At 43.2% G+C, this 19760-nt stretch overlaps 1 protein-coding gene and 2 long non-coding RNA genes across 4 annotated transcripts; all 3 read left to right on the forward strand.

Annotated features, from left to right (window-relative positions):
* The first annotated feature begins 2448 nt into the window (after positions 1-2448).
* LOC143481712 (uncharacterized) lies at positions 2449-3955 on the forward strand. Its single transcript, XR_013122060.1, has 3 exons — positions 2449-2763; positions 3151-3339; positions 3844-3955. It is a non-coding gene; the product is annotated as an uncharacterized LOC143481712 (long non-coding RNA).
* A 372-nt stretch (positions 3956-4327) lies between these two features.
* On the forward strand, positions 4328-13279 carry rgs14b (regulator of G protein signaling 14b). Its single transcript, XM_076979814.1, has 13 exons — positions 4328-4446; positions 5330-5351; positions 6703-6872; positions 8474-8566; positions 8711-8854; positions 9293-9472; positions 9753-10007; positions 10110-10183; positions 10423-10549; positions 10869-10950; positions 12221-12264; positions 12532-12625; positions 12724-13279. Exons 1-13 carry the CDS (start codon positions 4402-4404, stop codon positions 13032-13034), a joined length of 1641 nt encoding a protein of 546 aa, XP_076835929.1. The 5' UTR covers positions 4328-4401; the 3' UTR covers positions 13035-13279.
* A 968-nt stretch (positions 13280-14247) lies between these two features.
* Positions 14248-19041, forward strand: LOC143481710 (uncharacterized). 2 transcript variants are annotated; one of them, XR_013122056.1, is made up of 5 exons: positions 14248-14425; positions 16903-16985; positions 17115-17195; positions 17604-17660; positions 18111-19041. It is a non-coding gene; the product is annotated as an uncharacterized LOC143481710 (long non-coding RNA). The 2 variants fall into 2 exon arrangements; XR_013122057.1 differs by having other exon boundaries at positions 14249-14425; positions 17118-17195.
* The last annotated feature ends 719 nt before the right edge of the window (positions 19042-19760 follow it).

Here is a 19760-nt window from a genome sequence, read left to right on the forward strand (position 1 = left end):
TGACTAGTACCTAGACCCTTAAGACAGGAGAGGTTGGAACAGGCCAGAACAACAAAACAACCAAACAAACATTTTATTTATATAGTGCCTTTCCAGAGCTCAATGTCACTGAGCAGAGCATCAAACAATGAATGCACATTTAAGTGCAAAGGGACATAAACAAAGCAAAGGTGTAAAACTACAAGGTAAACCCAGATGAATAATGCAGGATGAAGAGGTATGTTTTGAGTCCAGGTGTAAATGAAGAATAATGGCTAAGCAGTCACAGGAGTATTTATATATGGAATGGCACATTTTAAAGGCAGAGCACTGAAAGACCTGTCTGTCCTGGGAAGAACGTCTCATGTGAGGTTGTAAGGCTAACTAGAATGTCCATGAATGAACTTTATGTTGGCTTGACAAAGCATCTAAAAGTTTAGCTGTTTGAACATTGAGAACCTGATAAAGGCTGTTTAGCTGTGGGGCTAGTTGTGGTTGAGGAGTTATTTAGCTCTTGGAGAAGTTGGTAACAGCAGTTTGGCTGATGGGGTAGTTGTTGAGGCACATGTGGCTGATGGGGTAGTTGTTGAGGGGCATTTTGCTGTGGGTTTAATTTGTGTCAAAGAGCAATTGGTTGTGGGGTGCTTAAGGCTGAGGGGTTATTTAGCTGTGGGGATTGTTGTTGATGGCAATTTGGCTGACGAGGTAGGGACAGTGGGGGTAACATGGATTGAGGGGTAATTGGCTGTGAGCAGTTATGTAGCATTTAACATCATTTAATGTTATTATTGGTTAATCACTGCTTTAAAAATCCAAACATCCTATTATTCAGTTTTGCCTGCATCGTCAAGCCAACATAAAGCTAAATAACCCCTCAACCACCTCTATCCCAACACCTAAATAACCCCTCAACCACCCCTATCCCAATAAGGTTAGGTGGAGAGCGTCACCTTTTTCAAGCTGTTCTTTCTTTCTTTTTTCCTTCTTGTTTTCTGTTTCTTTGCCTGGTGTTCATTGTTTGTGACAGGAACAGTAGGAGGGTTAAGGGTTAAGGGTTAAGGGTTAAGACTGCTGGATTAGCAGTCCACAATTAGCAATCACCACCTCGTTTCCTCTCATCTCCCCTCTCAGGCATTAAAGACATACCTACATTATCCCTCTCCAACATCCTTGCAGTCTTTCTCTCTCTCCTCTCCTCTCACTCCTTCTCTCTCTCATCAGCGGGAAATCTTGCTCTCTCCTGCAAACTTCCTCTTGTCTTTATCACTCTACTAACTCTTTATTAATTATTCTAAATTACTCTCAGTACATTAGAATTGCTACCGGCAGCAAGCTAAATCCTACATGTGTTACTTTCTTTCTTCTCAACCATCACACAACCTCTAGCCAGAGATGAGGTGGTCAACCGTCTGTTTTTAGCTGTGTCCCATGCAGTGCAGATCATGTGCAGCAGAGGGAGAGATAGGATCCAGTCTGAAGCCATTTCCATTCTCAGATGAATTATGGCAAATCGTGTGTTTAATCTCACAAAGAATTCATTCAGATAGAAGCCTGAGAGTCACATTATTATTTTGTCAATTATTGACAAATACCTGTAATAAATTCATAGGCAGTTTAGAGTTATACGTTTGTCTTCAGTTTACATTACCATAAAATATATAGTGATCAAAGGAGTTCAATCTGTCAGGCATAAACTAAAATGTGAATCAAAATACATAACGGTTCTGTCCTAGTAATGGTTGCATGTGAAAGTGATTGCCTACAATGCACTGGATCTAAAGAATTTTGTCTGTACTGATTGACCTCACCAGTATTTTTACAAATTAATAGGGGATTTTGGACTGAGTCAGGATTTACCCAGACAGATATCCATAGAAACACACCAGTATCACGACTTCAGTCTTTTACAGTCCAAGTCTCTGGGGATTAAAGACTTTACTAAGGCACAGTGGAGTTCTCTTTCCAGATTTAATAAGTGACAATAGAGGTCATCTTCATTCCTGGCCCTTTCAAACACAGCCACACCATAGCTCTGTTGTCTGCACTTTTTTTTCAGTTCCAGATTGGCCAAGTAATTGAAAGACCAGCTTGGTCCCTAATGGAATCTTTTTACTTGGTGCAAGCATGGATGAAGCTGTATCAGCATGCTAGCCTGAGTGGTAACACACCCTTGCAGATTAGTACCACCAGTGTTTATGCATGGGAAACGCTTCTGAGTCTGGGAACAGGCAGGCATTTTACACAAGGCACGGTGGGTAGAGTTATGTTGACGGCTGTCTTTTCGAATGTTCTCATTCCCTACGTTCTCATTCTCTCTGCAGAATTCTTGCCGTCATTATCAGATCATCTTGTAGTGTCTCCGTCCAACTGCTGTGAGATTTACGAGCGCTCGCGTACTATCTGGAAGGACACGCAATCTCCGCATTTCCCCTTTGTTTGGCTGGAGTCCCAGAAACAGTGCCAGCTCCATCGATTACCTCGTTAGCTCGACCCAAATGCGCAGCAAGGCAAATGCTTGGGTCGCCAGCCACTCTCAGTGCACTAACTGAAAGAGAGAGAATGGCACTGCAAGCCGGCTTACGCTTCACGCATGAACCACTGCACATGCAATCAGGGGGGAACAGGTGTCTGGCTCGGCACACAGGAACTGAGGCGAGGAGAATCCAGCTGCCTCTGGTCTACTGACTGGCCTTAGCCTGCCGAGGCTGGTTCTGCTCAGCGGCAGGCCGACACCAATGCATTCGTCTGTTATAATTGTGCTCTGGATCCATTTACTCCTTTCAGGTCTGTGAAAATTACACGAGACATTTAACACTTGTTTAATCCTTCAGGGGGCGTCAGTGTTTTAATTGCCATCTGCAAGATCATTACTATACTATATACTATCTTATATGAGATAATATAAGGATTGTGCATATAATGTCTCAGCTATGACGTCCAGAGTTTTGGTTAAATAGGCTAAAAACGTAAGGCATTTTCAATGTATAAATACAATTATATTAAGAACTAGAGGAGTCCAAATTATTCCCAATTAATTGTATCCACTGGCTAGCTTTGGAAGGATGGATAGTTTTGGAAGAACAATTACCGTTCACTTTGCAGGCAGGTTTCTCAGGTCACCGGTTGCACGATCAGTATGTTTTCCCACTGAATGACTTTTATACCCCACAGGGCAGCATTTTATAGTGGAGATGATGTTTACACAGTGATAGGTGGCTCATGTGAGTTGAGAAACATACCATACCCCTCCGACTAGCTGCTCTCCTGGTCTCCAACACAACATCAACCTGCTCCAGCAACATGAACACTTTTGCTTCTTTCCATCATCAGCATAATGTTGCTCTGCTTTCTAAGGAAAAGGTATGTGGTTTCTCTTTATGTAAGACGGTGCATGAATTCAAAAATGCATATTAATGCTGTGAACACTGATGTGCAGTGAAATACGGAAGTCTCAGTTTGTTCTCACAATATCACATTGCAAAGATCTGGTTAACAAGTTATGGTCTAGTGACGTCTGTAAAAATTCAGCCATTCATAACTTTTAGGAAACCAGTTTCATTTATTTGAGTGTACTTTATATGAACCTAGTATTTAGAGAGGATGTCAATAACGTATCAACTACAGATGTCAAGGGGAATCACCGACATGCTGTATGTCAGTTACATGATAAAGCAACAATTTCATTACTTTAGAAGGAACACAGTGAAAAGAAATGTAAAAAATAAAGATGGAATCAAATTATGCAGTTAATTGGTTCGGGTAGAAGATAAAGAACATCTGTTGAACTTGCCTTGCTTTTGCGATTCTCATACACTTCAGTGCCAGAAAATGCAAATTGTTTACATACTGAAATTATTCACACAGAAAGCAGTGCGTTTCCACGAGATCACCAGAAGTTTCCCTGATTTTGGCCTGCGTGCTTCCCTACGAAGACATATGGAGAGACACACTGCTCAATCAGACAGACGGCCTCTCGCCCTTACTAAGGTAAAGGTGACAAGGCTGCAGGATGCTTCTGACTCTCTTGTACATAAAATGAACCTTAGTAATTCTCCAGGCTAAATAACAATGTTGGAACTAAACATGATTTATAGACTACATGAAAATAAGTTACTTAGGATCAGATGTTGTCTGAAGCATTACAAAAACTTTTACGTAACTGCTGGAATTTGACCATCTCCTTGAAATATCTAGCTTTTTGGCTTGTTATTTTAAAACTAAAGATGACAGGCTGAGGTACACTCTATCAGCAGTTTTTTCTCATGAAGAGTGCCCATACTTCCTCTTGTGGCGAGTTGCTATGGCAAGACTTCCTGGTCTAGCAGGAAGTTACTTTTTGGTCATAGAAGTCAGGGCTCAAATATATTTCAGAGACAACTCATGTTCTTGTCAAAGACCTAAAGTTCATTTAGCGCTGAGGCTATGTCTCTAAAAGTGAATCCTGTTGGTGTCACTGGTGGAATTAAGGTATGATTGAAAGGATCTCCTTCATTTGTGTGTGTTTATGTGTAAATGCAGGTACCTTCTATACGAAAATATATAAGAATATATGTGTGCAGGCAAGTCATTGTTACAAAATATCCATAAACTTCAAGGAGCACAGTGGTTAGAATGTCACTATATTCTCAATAGAAAGAGTACTTAAATAGTAATTATTGATGCAATTAAGAATGTCGGTTAAAAGTGTGATTGGGACAGGTCTTCATTACAAGTCTATATATACATTGCCATATGGAATAACGGAATGACAACAGTTCTTTGGTGTGCTCCATAACCAATATGCCAGTGTAAACTATGTGTTTGTCAGTTCATTACATTATTATATGTTATATTTAATGTGCTGAAATTTTTTGCCTTATGCTGGATTGTTTAGTGTGTGTAATTTTGTATTTCTGTTTCCAACAGTTCGTTTACTGTTTTATCTATTATCAGTTCCCTGTGAGATATCGATAGCATATAAGATTTAACACAGCTGGGCATCTCAGTCTATGAGCCACACTTTGGTGTTTGTGTGAAGCCCCTGGAAGATATCGATTGATTGCCATTTATTCCCATCCATATCAATATCTCTGCCATCTGTCTGTCTGTCTCTCTCTTTTTCTCGTGCTCTCTCCTCCCTCTCATATACAGTCTGGGTGATATATTCGTGTTTTTGCTTTTTAATTCAAAGCTTTTCTTTATTTCTGTAGAAGGGTGTGCTTACATGAAGTGGGTGCCTCACAGTGAAGAAGAATGCATTGTAGCGCTTGCATATGGTTAATGATGGCTAATGATGGCTAATGATAGGTAATACTCTGATGTACAGCTATGACTCAGTCTCATCCAGTGTCATTTCTTTCCCTGCCTACAGACACTGGCTGTCTCAGATGGAGGTAAGTTGTGAATTATTAATGTACTGGCAGACAGAGCAAGCAATATTTCTTCAATCTACAGTTAAACCACCAGTGCTGTGATAACAGTATTTATTTAAGTCTTAACTTAGCATGAGGGAACTCTAACTGAAATGAACAGTTAATTCGGTGTTAATGCAAGATCAGTCGTCTTTATTCTGCCAGTGAACCGCAGATACTGGATGTACTCTGAGCAAGCCTCCACTAAGAGTTAGCAGTAGGCTTTTCTTAGTGGGGCGTGTCAATATGCGCCTTTGTAACTGTGTAGAAAACACGTGCTGTTTTCTTGTTTCACATGTGACTTTCACTCCTCCATTGACATGTTTACATCCTGTTTGGAGTGCAGGTGTTACCACAATGACTTCCTCCTTCAGTTCATTCTCAATGTGGGCAGACAAACACTCAGATAGACGCTCACAGAGCAAGAGAAAAGCATGTGACTATCCAGAAGTGAATTCATAATTCTTTACATTTCAGAGTTGCCTTAGGGGTGTTACAGCATTACAGTACCACAGCATTTCCGTGTCTATTTCAATTCCAGTCATCTATGAAAGTCATCTATGACTAATAACATTAAACAGTGTCAGGAAACATGACCTGCTGGTGGAAGAGGTTATTCTGTTTTACACTAAGCACCCAGGTCCAAACAGATAAAGCGTATAATGTCAGGGTTTAAAAATAAACTCATCTGGATGTAGGCTAATTAGTTCCATGTAATGCCATAAAATTTGACTGCCTTTTACCTTTCTTGCCGATTAGACTTTCGCTAATAAAATTATAACTTACCATAATCAGTATAGGCCTACTCAGTATACCCAGATCGAAATCTCAAATTGACATAAAAGGGCAATTTCCACCATCGGAAATGTTAACTAGAGCGAGTGAGCGAAATCATATCTAAGTTATTGAGTCATAGTGATTATGCAGGCATGTCTGACAACATCTAGAGAGAAAGACATCTGATTATTATAATGTAAGTCAAACAAAACACTAACACGTATGATTAGAATAGTGACTCAGTACAAACGTTGCGTTTAAACATGCATATGACCATATGGGAAAGGATGTTCCTGTGGAATCTGCCATAACTGAGATGAGAACCACTGCCTACATATCTACAGTTGCTACCTTTATAACCTATGCTTCAGTTCTCAGTTCAGGCAGTGAACTGGAATTCATAATTGATTTTTATTTCAATTTTTTAAAGTCTCCTGGTTCAGTTTAATGAAGCTAAAATAAGATTTATTTAAAAACCACACTGACCGACCAAGTCAGAGTTCAACCAAGCAGAGCCCCATCCTAACAGCTTGTCTTGCTGTTGTGTTCGTGTCAGAGCTGAACGCGCTGGAGCCGGAGAAGCGTGCGGGCGCACAGTGTTCCAGCAGTAACTCCAGCCTCCCGTGTGAGGTCAAGGCCGTGGCCAGTGGCGTGGGGCAGGTGGCCAGCTGGGCGGTCAGCTTCGAGAGGCTCCTAGAAGACCCGCTGGGAATACACTACTTCACCGTGAGTCCGTGCCCCACAACGAGCTTTAGCTAACCATGGTCACAGGCGCTACCCTGGAGATGATGGCTGCCTCGTGTTGGGTTAATAAGACCCAATGCGTGTGTGGGGGAACATTTGTGGTACAGTTTGGGCACTAGAATGTTAGGAATGAGTCATCAGTCATGAGAAAATAGTTCTTGCAGAAGATTATCTAAAAGTCAGTCATGAGAAGTCGTGTCAAATCATTTCATCACAGTTTGGTGACAGGGATCAGAGGTCATGTCATATCATTTTATCACTGTTTGGTGACAGGGATCAGAGATCGTGTCATCATTTCATCACAGTTTGGTGAGAGGTCTTCAAATGCTACAGACAGGCTCCAGAGCATATTTAAAAATATTTATTTGGTGTAGCATTTATATCTTGAATGTTTGAACAGTTGCACATTGTGGTTACAGATGTAAGTTTGCATACCCGACCGCCACAATTGATTTTGAATGGTATTTACATTGTAACAATCCATTAAAATACAGTGACGCTAAACAGCTCCAAACTTTTTTGATACTTGAATGAAAAATTAATTTGAAACGTAGAGTCCAGAATCCTATCATATCACCAGCAGTCGTTTTTTAAAGAGTCTAAGTGACATTTAAGCAGAAGTCCTCAGTCCTATCAAGATCTGAAGTGAAGAAAGCATTATAAACTGAGGCTGAGTGTGTTTGAATGTACTAGAAGTTGAATCATCAGGGACTGATTGAGAATGAAGGAGTCGGAGTCACTTTACTCTGACATACTGTATCCTTTAAGCTCAACAATGGCTCTTTGAGTACTACATGGAAATGCATCTGACATACACTACTTTAATCTGGAACAATTTTATGACTGTTTAAAACCAGTTACCAGGAGAGAGTGGAGATCAATCACATTAATTTGTGTCTAAATGACCACATTACAGAACACGCCAAGCAAGCTTCCTCTTCAAAGTATGTGAGTGTGCGCCTCGTTTCTGAAGAATGCGCCGTGCAGCTCCGCGTTGGGTTATTTCTGGACCGTGATTTTAAGAGTGGCCCGTTCCCCTGCTGCGTCAATCGACTCACATCAGCAGTGCTTTCAGAGGCCAGATTAATTCTCGGCAGGCGGTCCTCACAACACATGCTCCTGGAGACTCACTGGGAAACGTGTTGCAGTTAGGGAGAGCAGAGGAATCGCCCACATAATGAGTCATGGTAATTGTCGAGGAGCATGGAGGTGTGAATGTTGCTGAGGAGGGCCTAGGGTGTTGGTTTGTGGGAGGTGGGGCGGAGACAGAGGTAGAGGCTGTGGGGATGGGGGTGGTGGATGTAGGGGAGGTGGTGGTGGTGGTGGAGGTGGGGGGTGGAGCTTGCAGATTTTGGTGTTGTGACTTGGGGGCTCTGAGGCATCGTGAACATTTTGCAGCCAAGAAAGATGCAGCACCATCTGAGGTGAAATTCTGTTCAGCGCTAATTACATGCCGGCGAAGGCTCGACTTGTTAAATGACTACGAATTTAGAGGATTGTGGGATATGGGGGAATAATTACTGTGTTAATGTGTTGCATATGAGGGATTATCTGTGATGTGAATATGGTTTGTAATCTCACAGGCATTTCTGAAATCAGAGGTCAGCGTGGAGAACATCCTATTCTGGCTGGATTGTGAGAGTTTCCGCAAAATACCTGCCAGTCAGAGAGAACAGGTGCCTTACAGACATTGAGTTTTGTGTGTTATTGTACTCCATATTATCACATAAAATGTTTCATTTTAAGCCTGAAAGATTATAACCAAATATTACAAAATACATTCTAATCAAAAGTTGTATTTGTGTTTTGTTTCGTTTTAGCTGAGCAAGAAGGCTCTGTCAATCTACAACAGTTACATATCCAGCACCGCAATCACTCCAGTTAATATTGATGACAAAGTTCGCGTGGAGGAAAAGGACATATACAGGCCCCATCCTGGTCTGTTTGAGAAGGCGCAACAACAGGTACTGCACCTGTATGTCATTTATGCCATGCTTAAGGGTAGGAGGAATTATCCAAATATTGCTAAATGCTAAATAAGTCAAATAATGCTAAGGCTAAAATGTATGATGATGGCATAAATTTCTAATTTCTAGGGTCTACATTGAAAGACCACCAAGATATTGCCTAACAACATAATAGTAATAACATGCTGGAACTTATAAACAATACAGAAAGCTTCTCATAGTATATAGTAATGAAATGATAACTGTGTCATTTGTCATTTTGTTCAATTAAAATCTGTTTTTGGAAAGTATTCTGAGGTGAGACTACAGTACATTGGTGGATGTTTGTTTTGTTAATTGTTTGTAATTCTCTCTCTCTCTTTGAACTCTCTCTCTCTCTCTCTCTCTCTCTCTCTCTCTCTCTCTCTCTTTCTCTTTCTCTTCAATTCCCTCCAGATTTTTAAGCTAATGAAGTTTGACAGCTACACTCGTTTCGTGCGCTCCCGGCTCTATCAGAGCTGCATGCTAGCTGATGTTGAGGGCGGGCCCCTGCCTGAGCTGGCCCCTCGGCCCAGGCTCTCTCCCAGCGGCTCCTCCGGCAGGGAGCGGCCCAGACCTGAGCAGAGGCCTAAAGAGGTGGGCGGAGCATCGGCGTCCAGCCAATCACAGCTCAGAGTCAGGAGGATAAGACTTAGGCTCACACATTGGCTTTTGTAGTGAAAGGGCCTCTTGGTTTAATACCCAATGGAACAAAAACAACAAAAAAACCCTGACAGAAAATGTAGAAAATAAACTTTTGTAATATTGTACATCGTCTGCACCAGCTACCTTGACCCTAAATTATTATACTCCCTGTTTGGTATATTCTTGTATTTGGTATTCTTGTATTTACAAGTGACGACGGCTGTTTTCGTAGAGGTCGAAGGTCAAACCAGGCAAGCTCACAGCAGCAGAGGTGCAGGGGGAGCTCTTAGTGGCTCGCTCCGCCGACCCGGGCCCTGTGGCGAAGGGCAAAGCCGACAGGTACTGCTGCGTGCAAGTGCCCGACGGCACGGCCTCGCTCATCCCTGTGCGCTCGGGACTCAGCATCCGCGAAATGCTTGAGGGGTTGTGTATTAAAAGGGGCCTCCCCCTCTCCGACATCGACGTCTACCTGCAGGGCAAGGGTAAGGTGAGTCACCCTCGCTTCCTCTCCACCAGCCGCCCGCAGGCCATTGTCATTCTGTGCCTCCTGTCTCACCGCCTTGACGCTTTGGTTTCGGCACCCCCCCAGCTGCTGTCTCTGGAGCAAGACAGCTCTGTGCTGAAGGACCAGCAGGTGCTCGTGGAACTGCGGGTGACATTTGCGTGAGTCTTTACACCCTTCTACCTTCAATTACAGTCATCTGCCCATTTCTCCAGCAGGCAAAGCTGCAGCTAGCCAACGCGGGCAACTGCGTTTGCACCACAGAGTCAAGCGGACGTTTTTAGAACGTTTCAGAGCATTTCAGAATGCGAGACACTGTTAAATACATTCAGGTTAGGTGTTAACTGTCTGTTGTCATGGTTTTCAAGTGTTAATGTTGGCTACTGTGTGTGTCATGCAGCGTGGAGATAGCTTTCACAGGTAAAACTAAAGCCATCGTGGCGAAATCCAATAAGACCCTGCAGGACGCACTGGCCTTGGTGTTCCAGAAGTACCACCTCCGGCCACAGGATGCTGTGGTTACCATGGTGAGCGCTGCTTTCGAATGACAGGAGCGTTCTTTGTTAAGCAAAAGCAGTTTGACCTTTTCTTCTGAAAAACAAAGCTTTCGTACAGGGAGATTATTTATCTTTGTGCATTTTTTCTGCTTATTGGAGTTTTGGCTGTTGAAAATAGCACAGCACAAGGAATAAAAAAAAAGTAATTTATCTTAAAATGTGTCCTGAAGAGAAAGAAAAGGTGGACTATTACATACTTAAAATGTTGATTTATTAAGTGATGCATACTGCATACTAAGAGATAAGGAACATGTGATTTCATCCCATCCACTCTCCTCTGCCATCTCAGAAAGGAAACAAAGAGCGGCTGAGCATGGACACCATCATCATGAACGTGGCCAACAAGACACTAACTCTGGACAAAGTGAAAGGTGCCTGTGTCAGCCCAGAATTCCCAGAATGCACCTAATACCTGACTTGATTTAACTGGAGAAGAAGTTGGAGCACTGACAGTAGCCTCACCACATAGCCTCGGGGTGTCGAAGTAGACTTTGACAAATTGGTCTCCATTGTGAAAACGCATTTGCAAATCGCAAATGGATTGCAGTGTCCGTATCGGTTATGGGTGATGTCTTACTTCAGCAGAAGTAGCGAGGTAGAGAATGCTGTACTGTACCTCAGCTTCAGAAGGGTTCTGTGGAGGAAAAACGTCTCCACACATTCGTGTTATCTGAGGCTCTTCCATTGACTCCACTAGCACTGAACTAACGCCATGGAATACATGTGCAGTTTAGGCTCCCTCACCGCCACCAAATATTACAAGTGTCTATTTACTCTAAACATATTGTAGATGGTGTATAGCCAACCCTTTGCCACACAAAGTTGTGATATCTGTCCTCTAATTCTTCATTTGGTAGTCACTTTCTGAATACAAGACACCTGTTGAATGGATATTTTTGGGTGGAAACCAGTTTCAATCCAGCTGTGACAATGTAAGGTTAAAATCCTTGAAACGCTTTTGTCCTCTATACAATGGTACAAGCATACCGCCAAACATGCCGCTCTAATGTCAGTGTTAGTGGATGAGTGAAATTTGCCACCTCAATAATAGGCAGCCAGTGCAGTGGTCCTATTGTCAGGAGACTAAACAGTGATAAATAGGTAGAGGGTGAATAAGGAATTGGACAGAGGGTGACTGATGATTGGATACAGGGTGAATAATGAATAGGTAGATGGTGAGTGATGATTGGATAGAGGGTGACTGATGATTGGATACAGGATGAGTACTGAATAGGTAGATGGCAAGTGATGATTGGACAGAGGGTGAGTGATGATTGGATAGAGGGTGAGTGATAAGTAGGTAGGTGGTGAGTGATGATTGGATAACGGGTGAGAAATGAATAGGTAGATAGTGAGTGATGATTGGATAGTGGGTGAGTGACGAATAAAAAGAGGGTGTGTGAAGAATTGAGGGAGTCTTTAATTGTACACTCACAAAATGTACTTGAAAGCTACATTTTTTAACAAAATGGGCAATGAGTGCACATATAAGTTATCTGGTTGTTGAACTGTGAACTGTATACCTGAAGAAATTCAGAGACATATAGTTTCAGTCCATAAAGAAAACAATAAATTTTATAGCTCATATTTGTTTTTTTGTACAGTGGAAAGTGCATTTTACTAAATTAGTGAATCTTTCAGATCTTCCTCAAGGACCAAAGGCAGCCGTCACACCTGCTCTCCAGGTAAAACTGTTCTTCAAAGTCAGAAAATTCGAGTCCATGTTGTCCTAAGATGTAAAAAGATTGAGTGCTTGTTCCCCATTTTTTAGATTTACCAGTCCTGTCACTAACCATCACAGAGAACACAGAGTTGTGCTTTTAGCAGTTACATTACTGAACAAAAGTTTTCTTTTCTAAAAACCTCGGTGGCAAACATCTCGAGAAAGCACTGAAAGGGAACCGGCCAAAAAAAATCGGACTTGTAGTTGACTTGCTTTGATTTATCGCCAGGCACGACGAGGTGCTGTGGAACTTGATGTGGGCTTTTGCAGACCAAACCCTCGGCAGAAGAACCTCTCTCTGCGGCGGACGTACGACATGGAAGGTAAAGACTGCGCTGCAGATATCCCTGACCTGCTCTCTGCTGCATTGTTGGTGTAGAAACAGCCGTGGGGATCTCTCACATGGGTTCCATTGACGCAGGTCTAGTGGACCTGCTGAACCGAGCCCAGTGCTGCAGTGCCGATGACCAGCGAGGCCTCCTGAGTAAGGAACATCTGATGCTTCCGTCGTTCCTCAAGCTGAACATGAAGGAGGGTGAGGAAGAGGAGCTGGAGGCGGAGCCAGCGGAGGGACAGCGAAGCATGCTTACGTCTCCAGAGAAATCAGAAGAACGCAGATCTAACATGCCTTCCCCATGTTCTCCAATGTCTTCACTCTGCTCGTCAGACCCAGCAGATGGGAATCAGTCTGTGAACCTGTGTTCTAGCCCCACCCGGGAAACTGTGATATGAAGTAGAGCCCTCACCGAGCCAAAATGGATATCTTTCTGTTTTTAGACTGCTTGGATTGAAAATGGAGATTGCTTTAGTAATATGACTCTATAGAGATGGAGAACATTTGGTTTAAAGACTGTTTTGGTCTTGGAGGACACTATAAGTTATTTATAGTTGATGTGTATACTGTTAATATTCGGGATAATGTTAATGTTCAGTTGATTGTATTTATTTGATGAACATAAATATATTATTTGTTTTAATGAAGACAATGACTTTATTTCATTTACATCAGGAAATGAAGTGACTCATTTTGAAGTTTTTCACATCTAACTTGAGGGTGTACAGTACCTTTCAGGCACTTTGGATGTGGACGCCTTTGTGTGTGTGTGATTCATTGTTAATCTTTTGCCCTATATCTATGACTGGGTGTCTCTGGTGGACCTGTTTGGAGGACCTGTATATTAGGGGTATATTTGTGCAGAACCATATAATGCAGCCTGATCTTTTCGTCCTGTGTCCTGCTGGGAAAATTTAGGCACAGAGGACAGAGAATGGCAATGGGACAAGGAGAAGGAGATGGAGACATATTGGATAGTGCCTGATCTGGTTTTCAGCCGGATGCTGATAACTGCCTTTTGTGTTTTCCTCTCTAATAATGCACACACACACACACACTCACACATTTGTCAATGTGAGAACAACCTTCTCACTCTTTCTCTTCATTTGATTTGGCAGAAGCGGATTTTAATGTCTGTAGCATAACCGGGAGAGCTCAGCTCCATATTTCTCCATACTATTCCCCCTAAACAGACAGTGAAGAGGAGGGAGGGTTTAATCAAATTCAGAGTAAGAATCAACCATCGGAGCCGGAGACACGCACACAAGCTGAGGAAGGGAGGGAGTGTGAGAGGAAGGCGGGGGCAGGAAGAGAGAAAAAGAGAGAGAGAGAGAGAGAGAGAGAGAGAGAGAGGAGGAATAGGAAACCAGGATAACAGGAGAGAGTTCGAGACAGCAAAGGGGACCTGTAAGGTGAGGCTCCTTTTTTCCTCATTATTCTTGTCAATTGTTGGGGAGATAAAACTTACAGCACACTTGTAAACGATGCTATAAAGCTGTCTCTGTACTCTGTACCTGGGGTGTTTCTGTGACTGTGCTGTTCCTGTCTCTTCCCGTCACCAGCAGCAGAGCAGACTGCTACCGCCAGCATCTCACCAAGGTAAGGGTCCGTCTGGAAGCTCATTTGTGTTGTGGTGGTACTATTTGGCATTATTGCTCCCCCTGTGAGAAACAAATAAGGCTTTGATTGTTTGTCATCTACTCTGTTCGCTTGGCCGCTCGGGATAATCCACCACCGCGCCCTCGCCGCTCTGAACGGGGCCGTGGCGCCTGTCATGTCTCATGGGCGGGTGAGTCTATCTCCGCACCACCGCCCACCGTTATTGGCCACTTCTGCTTTTTGAAGTTTGACAAGCGGTCCTCTTGCACTCTAACACCACTAACACGGCCCTTTCTGGGGCTCTGCTGGGTGACACGTTAAGACAGACATTTTACATCTGCTCTTCTCATCTGTCTTTTTAAAATCTTTTGTTTGTACAGTGTGTGTGCTTTAAAATAGAAAATTAATTAAGTTTTCCATAATATAGTGCCTTTAACTTCTTTTGAAATACAAGATCATGTATTTTGAGGATAGTGTTTACCTCTTCATTAAAAAAAAACAGAAAATTTTAAAGATGTTCAGGTATTCGTGGGAATCATGTCTGTTAGTATTAACACAAATTGCGCAAGCATCTTTCATTTGTTTTTGAATGGTTATCACTCCACTTAGAGCAAAAAATTCTTGATGGAATTGGGAATCTTCCTTCTGGACGGCACTGACTCCAGAACTGAAGCTCTGCTTGCAGTGTCTCCCATGCATGAGTCACTTCAGACACTTAAAGCATGTCAGGCGAGTAGTTTCAAAGTGAAAGTACGTCAGCAGTGCAGTTGTAGAAGGACTGATTTCTCCTGCGTCCAGGACTGGCACTGCAAGAGAAGTCGCTGTGGGTTGAGTGTGTTGAGCGCATCATGTGATCTGACCCCATGAGCGCGTATCTGCTCAAAGGGCCTGGATGTCTCTTCTCACCGCTACGAATCCGTGTAATAGTGCAATTTAATTGCAGCGTGATTGGCTCTGCTCATCATTGTCAGCATTATATTCCAGGGTTTCCCCTGCTTGTGTGGTCTGAAGTGAGAGAGAGATTAAAGGGGACTGACCACCACTTTTCTCCTCAGAGCACACGCTTGTCCATAAGCCTGGCTAGACACCAGACATAGCAGGAGAAGACACCACACCAGTCCCAGTCTGAAGACAGATGCTGTAGATCCTGGAACCTGCCTTTAGTTTCTTCAGTTTCGTCTCGCACCATATCACAATCACGCCGCCAGTTCTACAGAAGCCAGTACACTGCCTGAGTAGTCTGTTCAAAATCCTAAATGTACTCGAAGAGAATAAACACCCCCCTACTGCTCGGTGCTCTTTAACATGCCCTGTGTGGGGTTTGGAGTCAGGGTCAGTGTCTCCTTTGCGCCTCCCTGGGGAGACAGTGCCACATTCCTTCATCTGTAAGCTTCCCGGTATCTGCTTGTTGCCATGGTGATACCACCCGGCGACGCAGTCCGTGTGGAGGGCGTCCTAGCCGTTGCAGGCCCCCTCCCTGGGAGGGAGTGTCAGTCGGACGGCTGCTCTGCGTGTTTGTGATCGGGAGCACCTCCGAATGGCGCCGCGCCCGTGTAGATAACGAACGCTGGTTGGCGTGGAGTGTCTTCGACATCTTGCGCTGTCCAGACACAGTGGTGTTAGCCAGCCAATCAGCAGTGCCGGACACCCAGCTACTGCATATACAGATTCATTAACTTCCTTCTGTGTACAGAAGTGTACAGCTCAGCTTGATATGGCGCCAAGTTTTTTTTTTTTTTGTTTTTTTTTTTTTAACAGTAACACGAAAGAGGAACCTGGTGGGCTGTGAACAATTGGCACATTAAAACGGCCAGAGGGCGAGTTACACCTCTATTCTCCAGACATATTACTTCTTGCATACTTCCGGTGCCATTTGAACGAGTTCCTCCACAACCTCCGCTAGCATGCCGAGCTCTTGAACTCAAGTCGGCTTTTAAACACTTAAGCACGCAGCTGCTGCCAAGATGTCCCGTAAAGCCCCTTAGGAGTAGCGCTCGCGGCACGTATCTGTGAAAGGCTGAACTACAAGAGCTACGCACGGAAACACCTCATGCCAAAACTGTGGTGTTCGTGGTAGCTGCTGCCAAAGGCTGATGATTTGATCACGGTGCCCCATGGGTGGCAGATCACCCCACGTCACATAAAAGAGACACAGACAATGTATCGGTTCCAAAGGAAGGTGCGCTCCATTGCACACCTAAAAGGTGCCTGCTCCGATAATATTATGTTCTGGTTATTAGACTTAGAAATGATGTCACCCAGCTCTTAGTGGCTGATTGGTGGGATGTTTGTGGGCTCTCGTTCACTTGTGCCTTTGCCGTGCTGCAGCGTTGAACCTTTAACTCTTGTGCATGATCTGGGGCACCCAGATGTTTGGCAGCGTTGGCCATATTCTGGCTGTGTGATACGGGGACACGCTTTTAAAGACCAACTACCTCTTTCTCTGCCACACCTACTTCATACTGGGTCTGCGAGGCTGCACACGGTGTGGTGAGGGTTTGTGTTATGGCGGTAAATGTGCACCACACAAGACCAGACGAGCACTGCTTAAGACCAAGGCTGAACTCCATGGCAGGAACCTCCAAAGGCCGGTGGCGAATCCCACTGTGTTTGAACTTGTTAGAACCCTGAGCACTGTTGGTTCTTCTTCTGTTCTTTTCTTCACAGAAAAGTGTCCCAGTTCGTAACTCCGACCCCGTCTGAAACTCCGCCCGGGAGAAGACACGGCCATGGAAAACGCAGGGAGTAAAGTGAGTAGAATGCTGGCTGGTAGCTCCAGGCAGGAGCTGCAGCAGACCATGTCCTTCAGCTGAACCTGAGCATCATAACGTTCAGGACATTGCTCCTAATCTGAGGTGTGGGGTGTTGTTTTGTTGCAGCAGGTGTCGAGCACTTCACCACAAAAGCAGACGGTCAAAAACAGGTCCAGGTCCACAGATGAGGTGCAGCAAGCCAAAAAGGTAATGGAGACCACATTTGAGTTCACCGTGCTGGATCGACATTAATTAAAGGGCATAATTCAGAATAGCCTGTTCAGCCTGTTTCACTTGTCATTTGCCTGTGGTAGGTGTAGGAGATGTGTATCTGGCCTGTGTATTTGAGGAGATTATTAGATCTCAAGATCTCCTCTCTTTGACCAGTGTGTTCCAGTGGGTGTCACTCTTTCTGCAATAATAATTTCTGTGGCTGTCCAGCACCACCTAGTGACATTATGTCAAAAATCTGTTACAGTATACGTGTGTGTGTGTGCACGCGTGTGCATGCGCATGCGTGCATCCACGAACGTGTATGTGTGTATATAAAAGTTGCAGAGAATCCATGTCATATTTTCATGTTTACTCTAATAAATCATTTACATCTTGCCTTAGGCCTTTCACACACCACAGAAGTCTCTCCCAGCAAAACCTGAAACGGAGAAGCTGGAGGTAAAGTCGTCCTTCCTCATGCTTCAGCCTCTGGTGTACCTCCACCTCACTGAAGAACCACACAGCCACTCGGCCGCACGCTAGCACTCCCTTTACCCCGGCCTGTCTGCTACCTCTTACCCCTTCTCAGCCTCATGTCCGTCGTGTCTTTCCTGTATTAGTCTCTCTCTCTCTCTCTCTCTCTCTCTCTCTCTCTCTCCCTCCCTTTACCCCGGCCTGTCTGCTACCTCTTACCCCTTCTCAGCCTCATGTCCGTCGTGTCTTTCCTGTATTAGTCTCTCTCTCTCTCTCTCTCTCTCTCTCTCTCTCCCTCCCTTTACCCTGGCCTGTCTGCTACCTCTTGCCCCTTCTCAGCCTCATGTCCGTCGTGTCTTTCCTGTATTAGTCTCTCTCTCTCTCTCTCTCTCTCTCTCTCTCTGGGTAGTAGCTAATGATGTCTCTGTCTTGCAGGAGGCAGCGGAGCTCAGCGGTTCATCAGAAGAGCTGAAATGATGGCTATATTCACACCAGGGTTATGGGGTTAGAGATAGATATTGAAGCGTAGTCTTGTTTATACCATTGTAATGAACACTAGTGGCATCATGATGTATTGTTCATTAGCGTTCAGTGTAAATAAAAACACGGTTGTTTTCAGTTGTACAACATTCAATTAAGGCTTTAATGGCATGGTTTCATCTCTAAGACTAGGCTCGGTCTGTGTGTGGAAAACAAAAGAATGAGTCCAAAGAATGTCTACATAATACATTTATCTTACATTGACATACGTAAATGGTTACTTTATTCATTCAAGAATTTAATTTTTATTATAATTTTTTTTTTAATCATGAGAGTTTATATCCATATTCAGTCTTTGACATGACAACTTTATTCAGGAAAAAGTACAGAATAGGCGATATATAGGTTTATATTGTTTGTACTGTATGTTTAAATCAAATGTCACTATTCCCTAATTTCAGTTGATAATAATATAGCATATGAGGACGTTTACTTGTATTTTTGTAAGATGATATGAATGTATTATGCAGACTCCCTTTATGTACGTAAGCCCTATTGTGAAACTCTTTCAGGTTGATGTCTTCCCCATTTTCATTTTATGTAAGGAATGGACCAACATAAGGAGGTTCTGGTGGATGCTTCTCTCAAGTATACATCTGTAACGCAAATGAAAAACCATATCTGTGTTTGTAATGAACCGGAAAAAAATATTTAACAAAAAAAGTGTTTTTGTTCTCCTCTCTCTCACACTTTTGGTCGAACACACATGTACACACCTATCTGAGTTTGAAATTGGTCTCATATTGGCTTTCTAGTCAAACAGATGTTACGCTGAACAAGAAATACAAAACTGTTATTAAATATGTGCTGTGACAAAGGTAAGAGTTCTTTTATAGCACTAGAACCGGTTTGTTGACTTTTGAAGTTGTTGTACATTATATACTGTATAACTATATATAATATTATTAGTGCTGTCAATTCCAGGTGCCGCGATTAAAAGTCCTCACCAGGATTTTGCTCAAGCTTGCTAGATTTCCTAATTAGCAATCCAGGTAAAATTAGTGGAATCAACACAATCCAGGAAGCCTGAGCAAAATCCTGGTGAGGACTTTTAATCGCGGCACCTGGAATTGACAGCACTAAATATTATATAAACTATTTATAAAACCACAAGCAACACAGATGAAACAGCAGCAATATTGGATGGCAACAAACATTACAGTCATATCATATCTACTGTAAATTAAACTCTGATTTATTTATAATGTATGTGCATTAAAGAGCATCAATGCTATATACTTTATATACTGCTGTAAAGGGCACCTGCATTTTATATACAGTTTATTTTCAGTATGGTATACACACCTATATAGCACACGTATATGCTGTATGTACAATAGTACTGTGGTTAGGCCACATTATATGTACTGTATCTACATGTAAAGAGGACTATAGGTGTACTTTAAATAATGCATATACAGCAAAGACCACCACGTTCCTCTCCCACAGACCAGACCCATACACTGCTGATCATCTCTCAGCAGGGCACTCCTGCCTTCCTCCAACACCAAAGGTAATGTACGCTAACACTCAGAGCCACACACA

Source organism: Brachyhypopomus gauderio, chromosome 18 (assembly GCF_052324685.1).
Source record: "Brachyhypopomus gauderio isolate BG-103 chromosome 18, BGAUD_0.2, whole genome shotgun sequence".
NCBI lineage: Eukaryota > Metazoa > Chordata > Actinopteri > Gymnotiformes > Hypopomidae > Brachyhypopomus > Brachyhypopomus gauderio.